We start from the raw sequence: 15,778 nt of genomic DNA on the forward strand, positions 1-15,778 counted from the left end.
AATCAAGTTTCCAGCTTATTTTAGATGAAGCTTCTCTCTCCTTAGCCCAATTATCTGGAACAAGGAAAGTGTTAGTTTTTTGTGGTTTTTTTTTTTTCAAAGTGTTAGTTTTGACCTCTAAAAATTTTAATAAAAACAAGAGTAATAAGTGAACATTTCTCAACAGTTTTTCTTAGGAGTGTTGAAGGCTTAGGACCATACTCTCATGGGACAACTCAGTCAACTGGTATAACACAGTTGAAGAAATCATGATCTGAATCCTAATGAAGTTGGTAATGTCTCAGGTGTCAAAAGTTTGTACACAGCCGTACGAACCACAACTTGCCAGGAACAAAACAGTAAGGAGGTAACCAAAAGTACAAAGAAGATACAAGTGTCCATGAGCCACACTCTCATCCAGCCTGAGACCAGAAGAAATTGTTGGTGTCCAGCTACTACCACTGGCCATCCTGATTGGAGTCAATCCTACATAGAATGGGAGAAAAATGTATAGTATGACTCATACTTTTATTAAGAAAGAGAAAGAGAAAGAAAAAAGAAAGCAAGCCAGACAAACTGCAACAGTAAAGAGCAGAACACCCCCTGAGACTGTAGACCTGAGATACTCCGCTCACATAGAACCATACTATATTGAGATCACCATACTGTGAAACAGCAGAGTGACACACCAAGCAAAGGAGATGGCTCACATCCAAAGAGAAAGAAAGAATATTTTATTCTGATCTTTTCATAACAGACCAGTCTAAAATCTGGTACCTATTTGTTAAAGCCTATGTAAAAGTATCTTTATTATATTGGAAGGCACTCTGGTAGCATAATCTGTAGCATGTTGTGCTGCTAATCAGAAAGCTACATGTAATCCAGTGGTTCAAATCCACCAGTGGGTCCTCAGGGAAAAGATGGACAGTCTCCTTGCATTAACATTTACAGTTTTTGCAAGGGTACCCACTGTCATCACTTCTGTTCAATATTGTATTAGAAGTGCTTGCTAGGACAATACGACAAAAGAAGGAAATAAAAGGCATCCGGATTGGCAAAAAAATAGTTAAAATATCGTTATATGCAGATGATATGATAGTGTACACGGAAAACCTCAAAAACTCAACAAAAAACCTGTTAGAATTAGTAGGCCAATTTAGTAGAGTGTCAGGATATAAGATCAATATCCAAAAATCAGTGAGATTCCTCTACAGTAACAAAAAGGACTCAGAGAGGGAAACCAAGAAATCCATACCATTTACAATAGCCAACCACAAATTGAGATACTTGGGAATGAACTAGAGCTACAAAAGACCTATACAAAGAAAACTACAGAGCATTTCTGCAAGACACAATAAAAGACTTAAAGAAATGGAAAAATGTACGCTGTTCATGGATAGGAAGACTCAATATTGTAAAAAGGACAATCCTACCATAAGCAATCTACATGTTCAATGCAATGTCAATAGAGATACCCAATTAATTTTTCAAGGAGATGGAATTTAGAGAGGAAAGAGACCCTGAATAATCTAAATACTTCTGAAAACCAAAAATGAAGTGGGAGGCATAGCACCCCCTGACCTCAAAACCTGGCATACAAAAACAACAACAACAACAAACAAACAAAACTACTATACAGTAGTAGTAACCAAAACAGCATGGTACTAGTACAATGACAGGCACACAGACCAATGGAACAAAATTGAGAACCCAGAAATAGACTCAGCTATCTATGGTCAGCTGATATTCAACAAGGATATAAAACCTATCAAATGGGGAAATAATAACCTCTTCAACAAACAGTGCTGGCAAAACTGGACTGCTACCTGTAGAAAGCTGAAACAGGATCCACATCTCACACTATATACAAAAATCAACTCAAGGTGGATCAGAGACCTGGGAGTAAACCCTAAAACCATAAAGTTCATGAGAGACAAACTGAGATCAAGCTTAGAACACCTAGTGTATGGCATAAAGAGACTGCCAAATACAGCCAGAAAAACACAATCTGAAGAGGATAATATCGATGAATAGAACTTTCTAAAGATTAAATCCCTGCACATATCAAAACCTTTTTCCAACAGGGTGAAAAGAAAACCTGTTGATTGGAAATAAACATGTGGCAATATGATCTCAGACAAGAAAGAGTCTTATAACAAAATTTTACAGAATACTCCTGGGCCTCCATAAGAAAAAGACTAATAACCCAATTACAAAATGGAAAAAGACATAGAAAGAATTTTCACAGAAGAAGCTATTCGGATGGCAAATAGACACATGAAGAAATGCTCAAAATCACAATAAGGGAGATGCAAATCAAAACCACAATGAAATACTGTCATACTCCAGTAGCAGTGGCAAAGATTAACAGGGCAGCAAGTAATAAACGTTGGAGAGGATGTGGAGAGATAGGAACTCTTACACATTGTTGGTGGGACTGTAAAATGGTACATCCATTCTGGAAGGCAATTTGGCACTTCCTCAAAAAGCTGAACATAGAAATTCCATATGACCCAGCTATTCCACTGCTTGGAATATACCCTGAGAAAATGAGAACTGAGGCACAAACTGAGCTTTGTACACCAATGTTCATAGCAGCACTATTCACCATTGCAAGGACATGGACATAGCACAGAATTGAATGGACTGAGGAACGATGGTATATTCACACAACAGAATATTACGCAGCATGCAGGAACAATGATTTTGTAAATCACTACCTAACTTGGGAGGGACTGGAGAGCATTATGCTGAATGAAATAAGTCGGTTCCATAAGGACAAATACTGCATAAGACCAGTATTGTAGAATAAGTATGAGGATCCAAGGGGTGGGAGTGGGGTGGAAGTAGAAGGGTGAGGACGGGCAGGGAGGCGGGTTAATCATAGAGTCTCACAATTTGATGGGGGTGGTAGTGAAAGAAATGGGTAAGATCTGGTGTGGAAAACAATGTATTCGAACTTTATAAATAAATCAGAATTTTATAAAAAAGAAAAAGAGGTTTACAGTCTTTGAAGCACCCTAAGGAGTGAGTGTAGCTGTGTGGTGGGACAGAAAGGAACACTGCTGGTTGCAGGCACTGTACTAGAAACTAATCCTTGGATGGTGTAATAATTAAATACTCAGCTCCTAACCAAAAGGTTTGCTGTTTGAATCCACCCAGAGGCACTTTAGAAGATCAAGCAAAACCCTCACCTGTGGAATATCATTCTACTCTGACACATGTGCTCAAAGTCAGTACTGACTCAACAGGAGCTTTCTGCTTGTGTGTGTGCGTGGCACTACATACATTTACAGAGCACCAGTTGTCAGGCAGTGTAAGTTAATTTATATATGATGTTGTTGTTGTGTACAGTAGAGTCGGAACTGACACACAGCTGGTCCTCTGGCAGGTTTTCACAGTCAGTTAATCACATGAGAGGAGACTGCCCATCTTTCTCCCAGGGAGCAGCTGGTGGCCTCGAACCACATGCATTTGGAATTGCAGCATAGCTTCTTGCCAACTAAGCTACCAGAGCTCCTAATTCTCTGAGGTAGAATAAATTCGATTTTGTAGATATGGCATTTGCAGTGAGATGGGTTCGATGACAGATTAGAGGAAACAATCCATGTCACTCAGTTTCTGAAGCCTATGTTCTAAAACCTCAAGAGACCCCTCTGTAACTCTCCACCTCAGTCCTGTGATGTCAGTGCTGAAGTTCAGTGGTGTTCAGGCATTAGACAGAGCACAAAGTGAAATAAAAGAAGAAGGCCTATATCTGTTGCCCCCATGTAGCCTAGCCCAAGCTAAATCTGTGTTAAGCACCACCCTTGATTCCTGTGTCAACAGATTGCTTTAAAATGATGAAACGTGGCAGGAGAGAGAATTGAGAAAAAGCAACCTTGCAGTCACTTCCCATCTCTTTGGCTAGTGTGCCCTCAGGTGCTGTCCTCCCTGTGTGACAGACAGCAAGGAAGAGGGCATGTGGAGAGAATGAGGGCACACTGTTCGAAAGCACTACCCAAACCCCTCCCTGCTGGCAGTGATCAATACAGTGTGACGAGCAGAAACTCTGAAGCTATAGATTCTGATGCATGAGTAAATAAGGCAGAGCCTCAACTGTAGTTCCTATTTTGATCTCCCCTTTCCTCCACACATGTGGCCCCAGATGGCAGCAGAAAATCAGCCTAATTCTTTTACTGACTGTCTGGCATTTTTGAATAGTCTCTACATGTGACTCCATCATTGGCCTAAACTGTTAGTGCTGTTTTAGAGAAAATTAAGAATTCCTTACCAGGTAAGCGGATTGGCTTCCATGGGGCAGAGTTTGGCACGTAGGCATGCTTGGTGGCAGTGACAATCATCTGACTGCCCAGCTTGTACTGGAACTTGATGAAGGCAACGCCATCTGTCCCGGAGGTGCCAGAGGCGATGGAGACCTGGTTGGTGAAAATCTCAATGAGTGCATCCGTAACTGGCTGATGGGTGCTGGCGTCACTGACGTGAACCTTCAGTGTAACTTCTGCTGTAGAGAAAAACAAAAGATAGCAACAGCTGTTAATTGGGTAACATCAACAGCAATTCCTCTACAATCATGGTGGTAGTAGCTGCTGTTAAAGGTTGCTTAAATTACACCAATCCCATGCACAACAGAATGAAATGCTGTCCAGTCCAGCATCATTCCCAAGAAAGGTTATGGATCAACTGTGATCCGCAGGGTTTTGTTTTGGGTTTTTTTTCCATTGGCTAACTCTTGAAAGTAGATCACCAGGCCATTATTCCTAGTCTATCTTTAGCTGAAAGGTCTGCAGAAATATAATCAGCATCATAGCAACATACAAGTCTCTAGTGACAGATGAATGTTGGCTGCACATGAGAACCACTGACCAGGAACGGAATTCAAGTATCTCTGATGAAAGGTAAACTTCTACCACTGAGCCACATGGAAAACTGCAACTAAAAACACACACACAGGTCCAATGCCATAGAACTGATTCCAGCTAACAGTGACTCTAAAGGATACAGCAGCACTACCCTATAGGTTTTACAAGGCTGTGTGTCTTTACTGAAGCAGACTGTCTCTTCTTTTCACAGAGTGGCTGGTGGATCTGCACTACAACTGACTGGATTGCAGCTAAACTCTTAATTCCCCACACCACCAGAACTCCTGTAATTGTAATAACCAAATCCCAGTGTTGCTGAGTCGATTCCAACTGAGCCCTCCTCAATCTGACTTCCGAGGCTGTACATTTTATAGGAGAAGGCTGTTCATCTTTTGAACCAGCTGGTTGATTCGAACCACTGACCTTTTGATTGTTGTTGTTGTTGATTGCCTTCAAGTTGTGCACGACTCATAGAGACCCTATGAACAAAAGGCTTGAAGCCCCTCTACAACTACTGACATTTATCAAAGTTCATAGTTTCCGGAGGCATGTTATTTAGGAAGTGGATGCCTCTCCTACTTCGAAAACCTTTTGATTAGCAGCTCTATTTTTTAATGCATTATGTCAAGAGATTGCTTTAATACATATTATGGTAAGAGGTAGAAAATTGAGATGTACTAAGAAAAAGAAAGATGTATGTCTAAACTATGAATAACTTAAACTAGGGACTACAGTTTGTTCTTAGAGATCCCTCTTTGCTTCACAGGATTTCAGATTTTCTTCAAAACTGCCATTCATCACAAACTATTATCATCTTCACTGTTCTTTGCTCTCACCAACAAGTAACAAAGAACAAACAAGCCTGCCCCTTTAAGACACAAACACAATATGCTTTTATTCTTCCCAGTGTTGCTGGCAAACATAGCCAAAAGCTTAACCTTCAAGCAGGCTGCTACAGAAGAGACATTGCAGGCTGTAAGATTTGTAGTCAGCTGTCCACCGTCCTGGTACACAGGGCCAGAGCAACCAGGAGCTACATAATCCTAACAATAATAAACATCTGCAAATAAGAGGGCCCACAGAGTAGGATAAGAGAGTAGAAGAAAAAGAAAATGCTTTGCTGAAGCCAACTTAGCAATATTGGCAAAAAGAGATGATGTAGGAAATACAAAAGTCCAAACAAAAACTAAAACAGATTGGGTGATTTTCATTTATTCATGCAAAAAAGTTTTGAGCTCTTACTCTGAGCCAGTGATAAAAGGGGTCAGCTGCTAACTGAAGAATTAGAGGTTTGAATCTATGTAGAAGTATGTGGCACACTGTTCCGCCCATACAGCCTTGGACACCCCACTGTGTCTTAGAGTGCAATTAGTCAGAACTGCCTTGACTACAGCAGGTCGGTTCATGTACAAATACAGCTGTGAAGTAGACAAGTGAGCAAGCAGAAGTACTACACAAATGGGGCGGGGGGAGTGCAGTTGCTAAGGGGCAGTTCTGGAAAGGCATGGGCAAAGACTTCAAAGCAAGAAAAAGTCCTACGCTGTATGTTGACACGTGAAATGGGTTTGAAGATGTCAAGTGGGATGTCGAGTGGGAGGGATATGAAACCACGTGAGAGAAAGGATGAGCCACAGAAGGGGACAGATCACTCAGGACTTGATAAAGCAAACTAAAAGGCTCACTCTCCCATCCTAAGGACAATGGGGAAACGATTTTAAAGAAGGACATGAAAATAAAATTTATGCTACAGAAACATCTGGTTATGGGTGAAGAATGGATTGGAGAAGAGGTAAGACTAGAGACAGAGCAAGCAGCTAAGAGGCCTCCAACTCCCAAGAAAGCGATGACAGTGAACAGTGAAGGACTTCAATTCCATAACTACATGGAGAACAAACTGAGAAGCCTATCCTGCTGCAATAAGTCTTTTCTGTGAAGGGAGGAGATGGTGCCCACAAACGTGCCCACTCAAAGGCACAATCCGCCATATGGACAAGGAATGACAGAGATTTACAAGACACACAGGAGGGCTCTTCTGGAACCTTTGCAGTCTGCTTCTGTGGGGTGGCCATCTACAAGGCTGGCCAAATGGAGACAGGTGGGGCTGGGAGGATAGTGCAAGCGGGAGGAGGCCTGAGTGTGACAGGGTCAGTGTTAAAGCTCTGCTACTGTCTAGTGTTAGCTACTCTGGAACTCGACTGTAATTCACACTCTAAGTTTGAATCTTGGTTCTGCAGGGAAGTAGCCTTTTGGTTTTGATTAAGTGACTGAATTTTTACGTATATAATGACAATGTTATACTCTTTGCAAACTCTTTAACTGTCTCATGCATTAGTTTCCTATACTACACACACACACACACACACACACGTGTGTTAAGTGACATGCCACATGTGAAAATACAGTGCTTATGTAGGAAGGGCCAGTTTTTGGAAAAAGGCAGCATGTTTGCAAAGGTGGAGGTTCTGAGAAAGGGAGGAACACCCCTCATTGAGAAGAACTGACACAGAGACTGTAACAATGGGCTCAAGAATATCAGAGATGATGAGGATGGCAAAGGAATATGTTGTTCATTGGGTCCCTATGCATGGTACTTGACTCTATGGTACCTAATAGCACCAAAATCTCAAGATCTTGGTCTCCTCCTATGTAAACCAGGGATAACAGCAAGACACATCTCCCTGTGTTGTTGAGATTAAATGAAGTTACATAGGAAGGAAACACATAGTACAATTTCTGACCGATAAACTACATAAAACACTCAACTCACTGTTAAGAAATCAGTTCTGATTCATAGCAACCCTCCACAGGATTCTGAGGCTGCAAATCAAAATGAGATGAAAGAGCTCCTCTTTCTCATGGGGAGCCACTGGAAGATCGGATCCATCAGAGATGTGCAGTCTATGGACTAGTTGTACAACCTGCTGTGAATTACTCCTCCAGAGATAGCTACATAGTTGTTAATATTACTGTTCCAATTATCCCAATTGTTTGCTATACTTGAAGATAGTCCATTACTGTCAGAGGGTACAAGTGACAGGACAAAAAGAAGGAAGTGAAGTGCAGGAAAGGGGTGAGGCACCCCTCTCGAGAAAGAGTAACGAAGTACCTTTGTATCCAAGGCTGAATCCTGGAGTAGCTCTACTGAAAAGTTTCTTTTGGTTCAAGAGCCTCCACTTTGATAACATGCAAACTTGTTGCCTTTTGACTTTAAAGCAACCTTTTCAATATTGGAAACTTAAAACTATTTTTCTCCTTAGTTTTCCACATGCTGATTCCATAAATGTCTTGTCTAGGTGACCACCAAGAACAGCTAGAGAATCTTAGACTCTGATATTAACAGATTTGCATGAACCCTCCCAAGAACTTTTACAAAAAAGAAAAATACTGCTACCGGAACTGAGGTTGGCTCTAGAACAACTAGTTGCTTTTGAGTGGATTCAGTCTCATGGGTACTCCGTGTATGTGAGAGAACCATGCTCAATAGAGTTTTTAGGGGCTTGTGGTTTTGGAAACAGATCACCAGGCCTTTCTTCCAAGGCACTTCTGGGTGACTGTGCGCCCATAAGCTTTTAGCTTCACCGCCCAGCGATCTGTCTACTTCAGACTAGTAAAAAACCCAAACAAACTGCTGTCATTGAATCAATTTTGGTTTTGAATCATAGTGACCTTCGTCAAGTTTCTGAGGCTGTCAATCTTTATAGGAGGAGACTGCTTATCTTGCTCCCAGAGAGCAGCTGGCGGATCCGAACTGCCAACCTTTGGTTAGTGAACCAGTATGTTACACACGTCGCCATGAATGTTCCTTCCTTAGTCTTAGAGTCAAAATCAAGGACATGCTATTAAAATATAGTCAATTCACTCCTTATCAAGGTTAATTTAATACAGATTTACAGGATGTACTGTTACACACACACACACACACACTCACTCTTATATAATTTGGTCTTCCTTGTTATAGGATAGGATGCTAAGTTATGCCATAAATTAACTCAGAACTAAAAAAAAAAAATACTGCTGGAGAATTAGTTCCAACTCACAGCAACCCTCTAGGTAGTTTCCAAGGCTGCAAATCATAATGGAAGGAGACTGATCATCTTTACCCCAGGGAGCTGCTGGTGGATTTGAACCACCACCAGAGAGATGAAGCTTTTGTGTTAGTAGTGCAGCTTGCTATGCACTATGGCCCCAGAACGCCCTCTGTGGCTTTGGCTTTCATTAATATGCACATAGCAGAACTCCTCTAGAACAGGGCTGATGGGAGGGTGGCTTTTGTAGAGTGAGAATAATGATTTATGTAATTTTATGGTAATGTAACATTTACCAACAACTGGGGTTACAAGGTTTCTGCTCTCTCAGCACTGTTTTCCAAAGGGACAAAGGCAGCTGAGATTTGGGGGTGGGAGCTATAAAGTGTTTATGAATAAGCAGTGAAAGAGGGATTTCTAGTGTAATAATCATCCTAGGGTTCTACCACTTGAATTTCTTCCCAAGTAGTACACAGAATGCCAACTTTCTCTCTTTTAATTACAGTGAAGTCTGTGAGAGCCAGAACACGATGGGATGGGCTTGGGTTTGATTTTATTGAAGGTTTTTTTGTCTCTGTAACTTTCATGCCATTGACACAGTACAGTTTTATGTTACTTTAATTAGTGGAAAACAGGTTTCTGCCTTCGATAGGTTCTAGTTTTTCAAGTTTTATTGTGTATACTTTGTTTTTGAAATTGTTTTAACTTTTTATTTATTCATTGTTGTACACTTTATCGCCCCTTTCCCTTCTCTTCCCCTCCCCAGCCCACCCCACAATGCACCCCTTGTTCCAGATTATTCTCACACATATAATGCATAATCCTATATTCCTTTTAGACGGTTCTTTCCTTCATCCCTTCTAATGCAGTGTTCATTATCTATCCATTCTTTCCCTATTTCCTCCCCCACACCCCCATGTCTCTTCTATTTTATAACAGCGGTGTAACACAGTATTTGTCCTTTTGTGACTGAGATATTTCACTCAGTATTATGCCCTCCAGGGTCACCCATGTTGTGTAATGTTTCACTATTTCATTGCTTTTCTATTCCACTGTGTGGATGTACCACAGTTGTTCTAGCCGTTTTTTTTTATTGATGGGCACTTGGGTTGCTTCCATCTCTTTGCTATTGAGAATAATGTAGCAATATACATGGGTGTGCTGTTTGAGTTATGGCTCCGATTTCTTTAGAGTATATTCCCAGTCGTGGAATTGCTGGATCAAATGGTATTTCTATTTCCAACTTTTTGAGAAAGTGTCAGACCACTTTAGTGGTGGTGCCATTAATACATTCCCATCTGAAGTAAATTAAGAGCTCGCCAGTATTTGTTTGCTTCCCTTTTGAACTCTGCTATTGCTGCTGGGGTGATGATACCTCATAGTTATTTTGATTTCCGTCTCTCTGATAGCTAGGGATCCTGAACGTTTCTTCATGTGTGTGTTTGCCAGCTGAATGTCTTCTTTGGTGAAGTATCTATTCACATCCTGTGCGCATTTTGTGACTGGGTTATTTACACCTTTTTCTTGCTGAGGTTCTGGAGTATTCCATACATTTTACAAATAAATCCTTTATCAGATATGTGATTGCCATATATTCTTTTTCAGTCTGTGTGCTTCCTGTTGGAAAAGTTTTCTTATGTAAATAGGGATTTGATTCTTAGAAGGTCCCAACTGTCTATTTTAGTCTTTCCTGGTTGTGGGTTACTATGTATACTTTAAAGAGATTCATTTGCTATGTCTTTTGTAGTGATCAGAAAATAGCAACATGATTAGGTAATTATTACAAACAATTTGAGTATCATTTTAAAAATGATTACTATTTAGATGTCCATTCAACAACAAAGTTATTTTCAATAAATGACAATAAAGGAACTTCATGACATAGTCTGTAGGGAGCCATACGGCTAGACTAAACGGTGGTGTTTCTCTGTCAGTCCTAATCCACCAGTGGCTATGAGGGGAAAGATGAGCAATCTCCTTGCATGCAATTTGCACCACAGAAAATCCACTGGAGGGTTAGTAATGAATTGGTTCCAACTCCATGGCAAATGAGCTGAGCTGAAATTACAACCAGAGGAGTCATCTGAAGAAAAGGGGAAGCACCATTTACTATCACAATTCCTATTTTCCAGACAAGGGGGAGATTTGATAAATGGTTCCAAGACCCCAACATGCAGTAAGATGCACTCTTTTTATGAGAGTCAGTGAGAATTTAAGGATCCTGCTAAACCAGGGCCCCTAATATGAATTAATACTCAGAGTCAGAGTACCATTCTTTATCTCCCTTCCCTGTCCACTTATCATCAAGTTCTGCGGATTCTAATTCCAAAATATATGTTCTCAAAACAGTGCTTCTTTTCTTTCTCATCCTTGTTAACAGGGCACTATTTCAGGCCCTCATCATTCATCACCCACAGTGCCGCTCGGTCCTTGAACAAGAACTGTCACTGTCTCCACATTTGATCCCTGAAATAAACTCCCATATTGAAGCCACTTCCTGTCTCCCTCTAAATCCTTAACATCCCTCTCCCAATCCCCTATTGCAGGAGTCTGCACTTACGGGCATCTCTTAATTTATTGAGCCTCGCTATATTGCACTTCCCAAATTTTGCCTTTTTACAGACTGAAGCAAGCTTGTGGCAACCTTCCATGGACTAGGTCAATGGGTCTTATTTTTCTAGCAGTAGGTACTTCCTTGGCATCTCTGTAACACATCTGGCAATTCAACTATATTTCAAAAAACTTCTCATAATGCTATTGTACACTGTCTAACAGAGATATAGTATAAATATGACTTTTCTATACACTGGGAAACAAAAGGTCATGTGACTCACTGCTATGGCCTAGGACAGAACCAGCAATACCTCTCAAACATGCTTGTAGAGCCTGGCCTGCAGACTCTTTTTTATGGTCAATGGGCTAAGAATAGCTGAGAAGGGAAAAAGAGTATCTTGTATCATGTGAAAATGATCTGAAATTTTAATTTCCATGTCCATAAATAAAACTTTATTGTGCATTATCTATATGTGGTCTATGGCTCTTTCCGTCCACATTATAATACTAGAGCCCCAGGCTTGTACTAGAGATAAGGAGTTCACAGTGGTAACAGACCTTAAAATATTTCTTATTGGCCCCCAAAAGAAAATGTTTCTTAACCTCTAGGCATGAAGTGACCCTTTACAAAAAAAGGCAGCCAACACATGAAGAAATGCTTGTGATCAGTAGCTACTCACTTACTCCCCACAGAGTTTGAATGGACTCGCAACAGACTCACCAGCAGGTTTTGAGAAGGTATAAATTGCATGGGAGGAGACTGTCTATTTTTCTGCCACAGAGCAACTGGTGAATCACTTGGCTTTAGGGTGGCAGTACAAATCCTCATCACTAAATTGTCAAAAGCTTCATCTTCTTCATCCACAATTAACACTCTTGGTATGAGCAGTCAAGAAATAAGGAGACGAACTGCACTGAGAAAATCTGATGTTAGGGACCTTTCCAAATTATTGAGGAGTAACAATGTCAGTTTGAGGACTAAGGTGCATCTGATTCAGGCCATAGTCTTTCTGATTACTAGCTATGCATCCAAGAGTTAGACAATGAATAAAGATGACAGAAAAAAATTGATGCCTTTGAGTTGTGGTGTTGGAGAAGAGCCCTGAACATTCTATTAATGGCCAAGAGAATGAACAAATATACCCTGAAGAGGTACAGTCAGAGTACTATTTGGAGGCAAGAATGATGAGACTTCGCCTCACATACTTTGGACATATTGCTAAGAGGGGCTATTCCTTAGAGAGGGACATGATGTTGGGAAGGGTAGGGGATCAACAAAGAAGTGAAAGACCTTCAACCAGTTGGAATGACAAGATGACTGCTGCAATGGGCTCTTGTGTGTCAGGGAAGTGTTAGGATAGCACAGGACAGGACTGGGTTCTTCTATTCATAAGGTTGTAATGAGTTGTACTCGACTCAATAGCAAATGACAACAACAACAAATGACCAGAGCTCCCTTATTAGCTACTAGAGAGATATAAATTAGAAAAAAAATTATCAGATATCATCTCATTCCAGCAATAATAGCAAGGGTTAATAAAACAGAAAATTATAAATGCACTGGATATGGATAGCTTCATCACTGCTGGTGGAACTGTAATACTGCAATCACAACAAAATGTCACGGCCTTTCCTTTAAAAGCTGGGAATGGAAATATTATTTATTTAATCTAGCAATCCCATAACTACATATATATCCCCAAGGAATGACACCCAGGATATGAACAGATACATGCACATCTATGTTCATTGCAGCATTAATCACAATAGCAAAGAGATGGAAACAATCTAAGCATTTACCAGATAAATGGATTAACAAAGCATGTGACATACATAATGGAATATTACACAACATAAAGAACAATGAAGAATCTTGGAAACCTTTCATAACATAAATAAACCTGGAAGACGTTATACTGAGTAAAGTAAGTCAATCACAAAAGGATAGATGTTATATGAGTCCATTATTACAAAAAATGAGAAAGAAAGGTTTACACATAGAAAAAAATATTTTGTGGTTAATAGGGGAGAAGGAGGAAAAGTCATTAAGTAGATAAAAGATACATGGTAAATTGGGTGAAGGGAAAGGCAATTAAAAAAAAAAGGTGACCAATACAGTAGCACTAACAAAAAAGGAAGATGCAGGGAGTTACAAAGAGTCAAAAAAGGTAAATACTATTACATACAATCTTGCATTATCAAAATTGTTGTTGTTACTTGCCATCAAGTTACCTGTGACATACAGTGACTCCTAGGACAACAGCTCTGAAGCCTGCTCCATCCTGAGCCAATCTCACTGACTCTGATACACCTACTCCCATTTCCCTTATTACTCTGTCAATCCATCTCTTCCTGAGTCTTCCTCTCCTGCACCGTCCCTTCACCCTTTCAAGCATGATGTCCTTCTCCAAACTGGATCCTTCTGGCCATGTTGTCAAAGTGAGTGAGATGAAGTTTTAAAATCCTTGTCTTCAAGGAGAAACTTGGTTTCACTCTCTCTACGACAGACCTGTTTGTTCTCTTGGTGGTCCATAGTGTGTTCAATATTCTTCTCCAGCATCACAACTTAAAGGCATCGATTCTTCTTCTGTCATCTTTAGTCACTGTTCAGCTATCTAATACATAGCAAATAACTGTGAAGGCAATGGTTTGGATCAGGTGCACCTTAGTCTCTAGACTGATAGCATTTCTCGTTAGTACTCTGGAGAGGTCCCTGACAGCAGTTTTTCCCAGAGTAATTCCTCTTTTTATTTCCTGTTAGTGGCAAGAGTGTTGCCTGTGCAGCACAGCAAGCTGAAATTGTTAACAACCTCAATCTTTTTTTCATCAATCACAGTGCTGCCAATTGGCCCAGTGGTGAGAATGTTTGAAGACTACAGTCCTTCTGCAGCAAATGCTTCAGGTCCTCCTCATTTTTGGCAAGCAAAGTTGTATTATCTGCATACTGCAGGTTGTTGATGAGTATTCCTCCAATCCTGATGCTACATTCCTCATCGTACAGCCCAGCATCCCAGATGATCTGTTCCTCATACAGACTGAAAAGGTATGGAGACCGGATGCATCCCTGTGAAGTAAATACGGTCAATCTCCTCTAATTTACAGCACTGGAAACTTTATGGAGGTTTACTCTGAATTGGTTCTGACTCGATGCCAATGAGAGAGACAGAGAGTCAGAGAGTTAGATAGAGAGAGAGACAGAGACAGACAGACAATAAGAATATAAGACTTGGAAGATCCATTTTGTTTATTTCTTTTTTTCTTCATTCATATATCTCAATCCTTCTGAATAAAGCTAAACACATAGTGGTGGTGTTGTAACGTGTCATAAAGTTGACACAAATTCATAGCAACTTCATGTAGAATGAAACATTTTCTGATCCTCTGCCATCCTTACAATCTCTGCTGTGTTTCAGCTTATTGTTATAGTGTTGCATAATCCATTTTATTGAGGGTCTTCTTTTCCACAAACCCTCTACTTGACAAGGTGTGATGTCTTTCTCCAGGAACCAGCATTTCTTGGTAACATGTCTGAAGTATACGAGATCAAGTCTTATCATTCTTGCTTCTACAGAACATTCTAGCTGTACTTTTCTTAAGTCATAGATTTATTTGGCGGGCCCACTGTATATTCAATATTCTTTCAAATACAATTTAAAGGGTTCAATTCTCCAGTCTTCCTTATTCATTGTGGCTAACCAATATATCTTGAATGAACTATTAAAACTAATGGCAAACAGTATTTCTGGATATCATTTGGTACATGGTCTAATTACCCTATATTTTGTTGTTATTTTTTATGTTTTATTCAAGGTTATATTAGATTCTATCAAAATTCATTTGACAATGATTGATACAACTAATCAGCTGTTACTAGGAATATTTCTTGATCAGCTACTGTTTGCACAACAGGTACTATGAGGGAACTGCCCCCCAAACTCCTGTTTTAGGAAGAAGAGGTTAAGATTATCCTATATGCCTCACAGTAGAAAGGGCTGAACTGCGTAAGAAAAAAAAGAGTTTGAATGCACCCACCAAGATAGCAGGGATATTAAAAATATTTTATCAGAACAACTATGAGATATCATCTCACCCTAGTAAGAAGAGCAAAAGTTTTTTTAATTTTTATTAAATTTTATTAATTTTAATGAACATTTACAGAGATTTCGGGTTTCCATTCATTCATTGTTGCACTATTTTCTCTACCCCCCCAAAGTTCGCTCCTCTTTTTTTCCCCCTTGAAAGCCTGTTTTAATTGTCCCATCACCACAGTGCTTGTCAAAGCCAGTTCTGATTAATCTCCTTTGTCAGTGTATCCTTTGCCATTCCCTATCACTCCTCCCTGAGAGAGACTTCACCCTG

At 40.1% G+C, this 15,778-nt stretch overlaps 1 protein-coding gene across 1 annotated transcript in view; it reads right to left on the bottom strand.

Moving 5' to 3' along the window:
- FAM171A1 (family with sequence similarity 171, member A1) overlaps nucleotides 1-15,778 on the bottom strand; it is a 129,001-nt gene that overhangs the window by 90,179 nt on the left and 23,044 nt on the right. The window contains exon 2 of the mRNA XM_006894320.1: nucleotides 4,253-4,483. Coding sequence (XP_006894382.1) covers nucleotides 4,253-4,483 — 231 coding nt within the window. The remainder of the gene's footprint in view (nucleotides 1-4,252; nucleotides 4,484-15,778) is intronic.

The sequence above is a fragment of the Elephantulus edwardii genome, unplaced genomic scaffold (genome assembly GCF_000299155.1).
Source record: "Elephantulus edwardii isolate Elephantulus edwardi_28Jun2011 unplaced genomic scaffold, EleEdw1.0 scaffold00139, whole genome shotgun sequence".
Classification (NCBI taxonomy): Eukaryota; Metazoa; Chordata; class Mammalia; order Macroscelidea; family Macroscelididae; genus Elephantulus; species Elephantulus edwardii.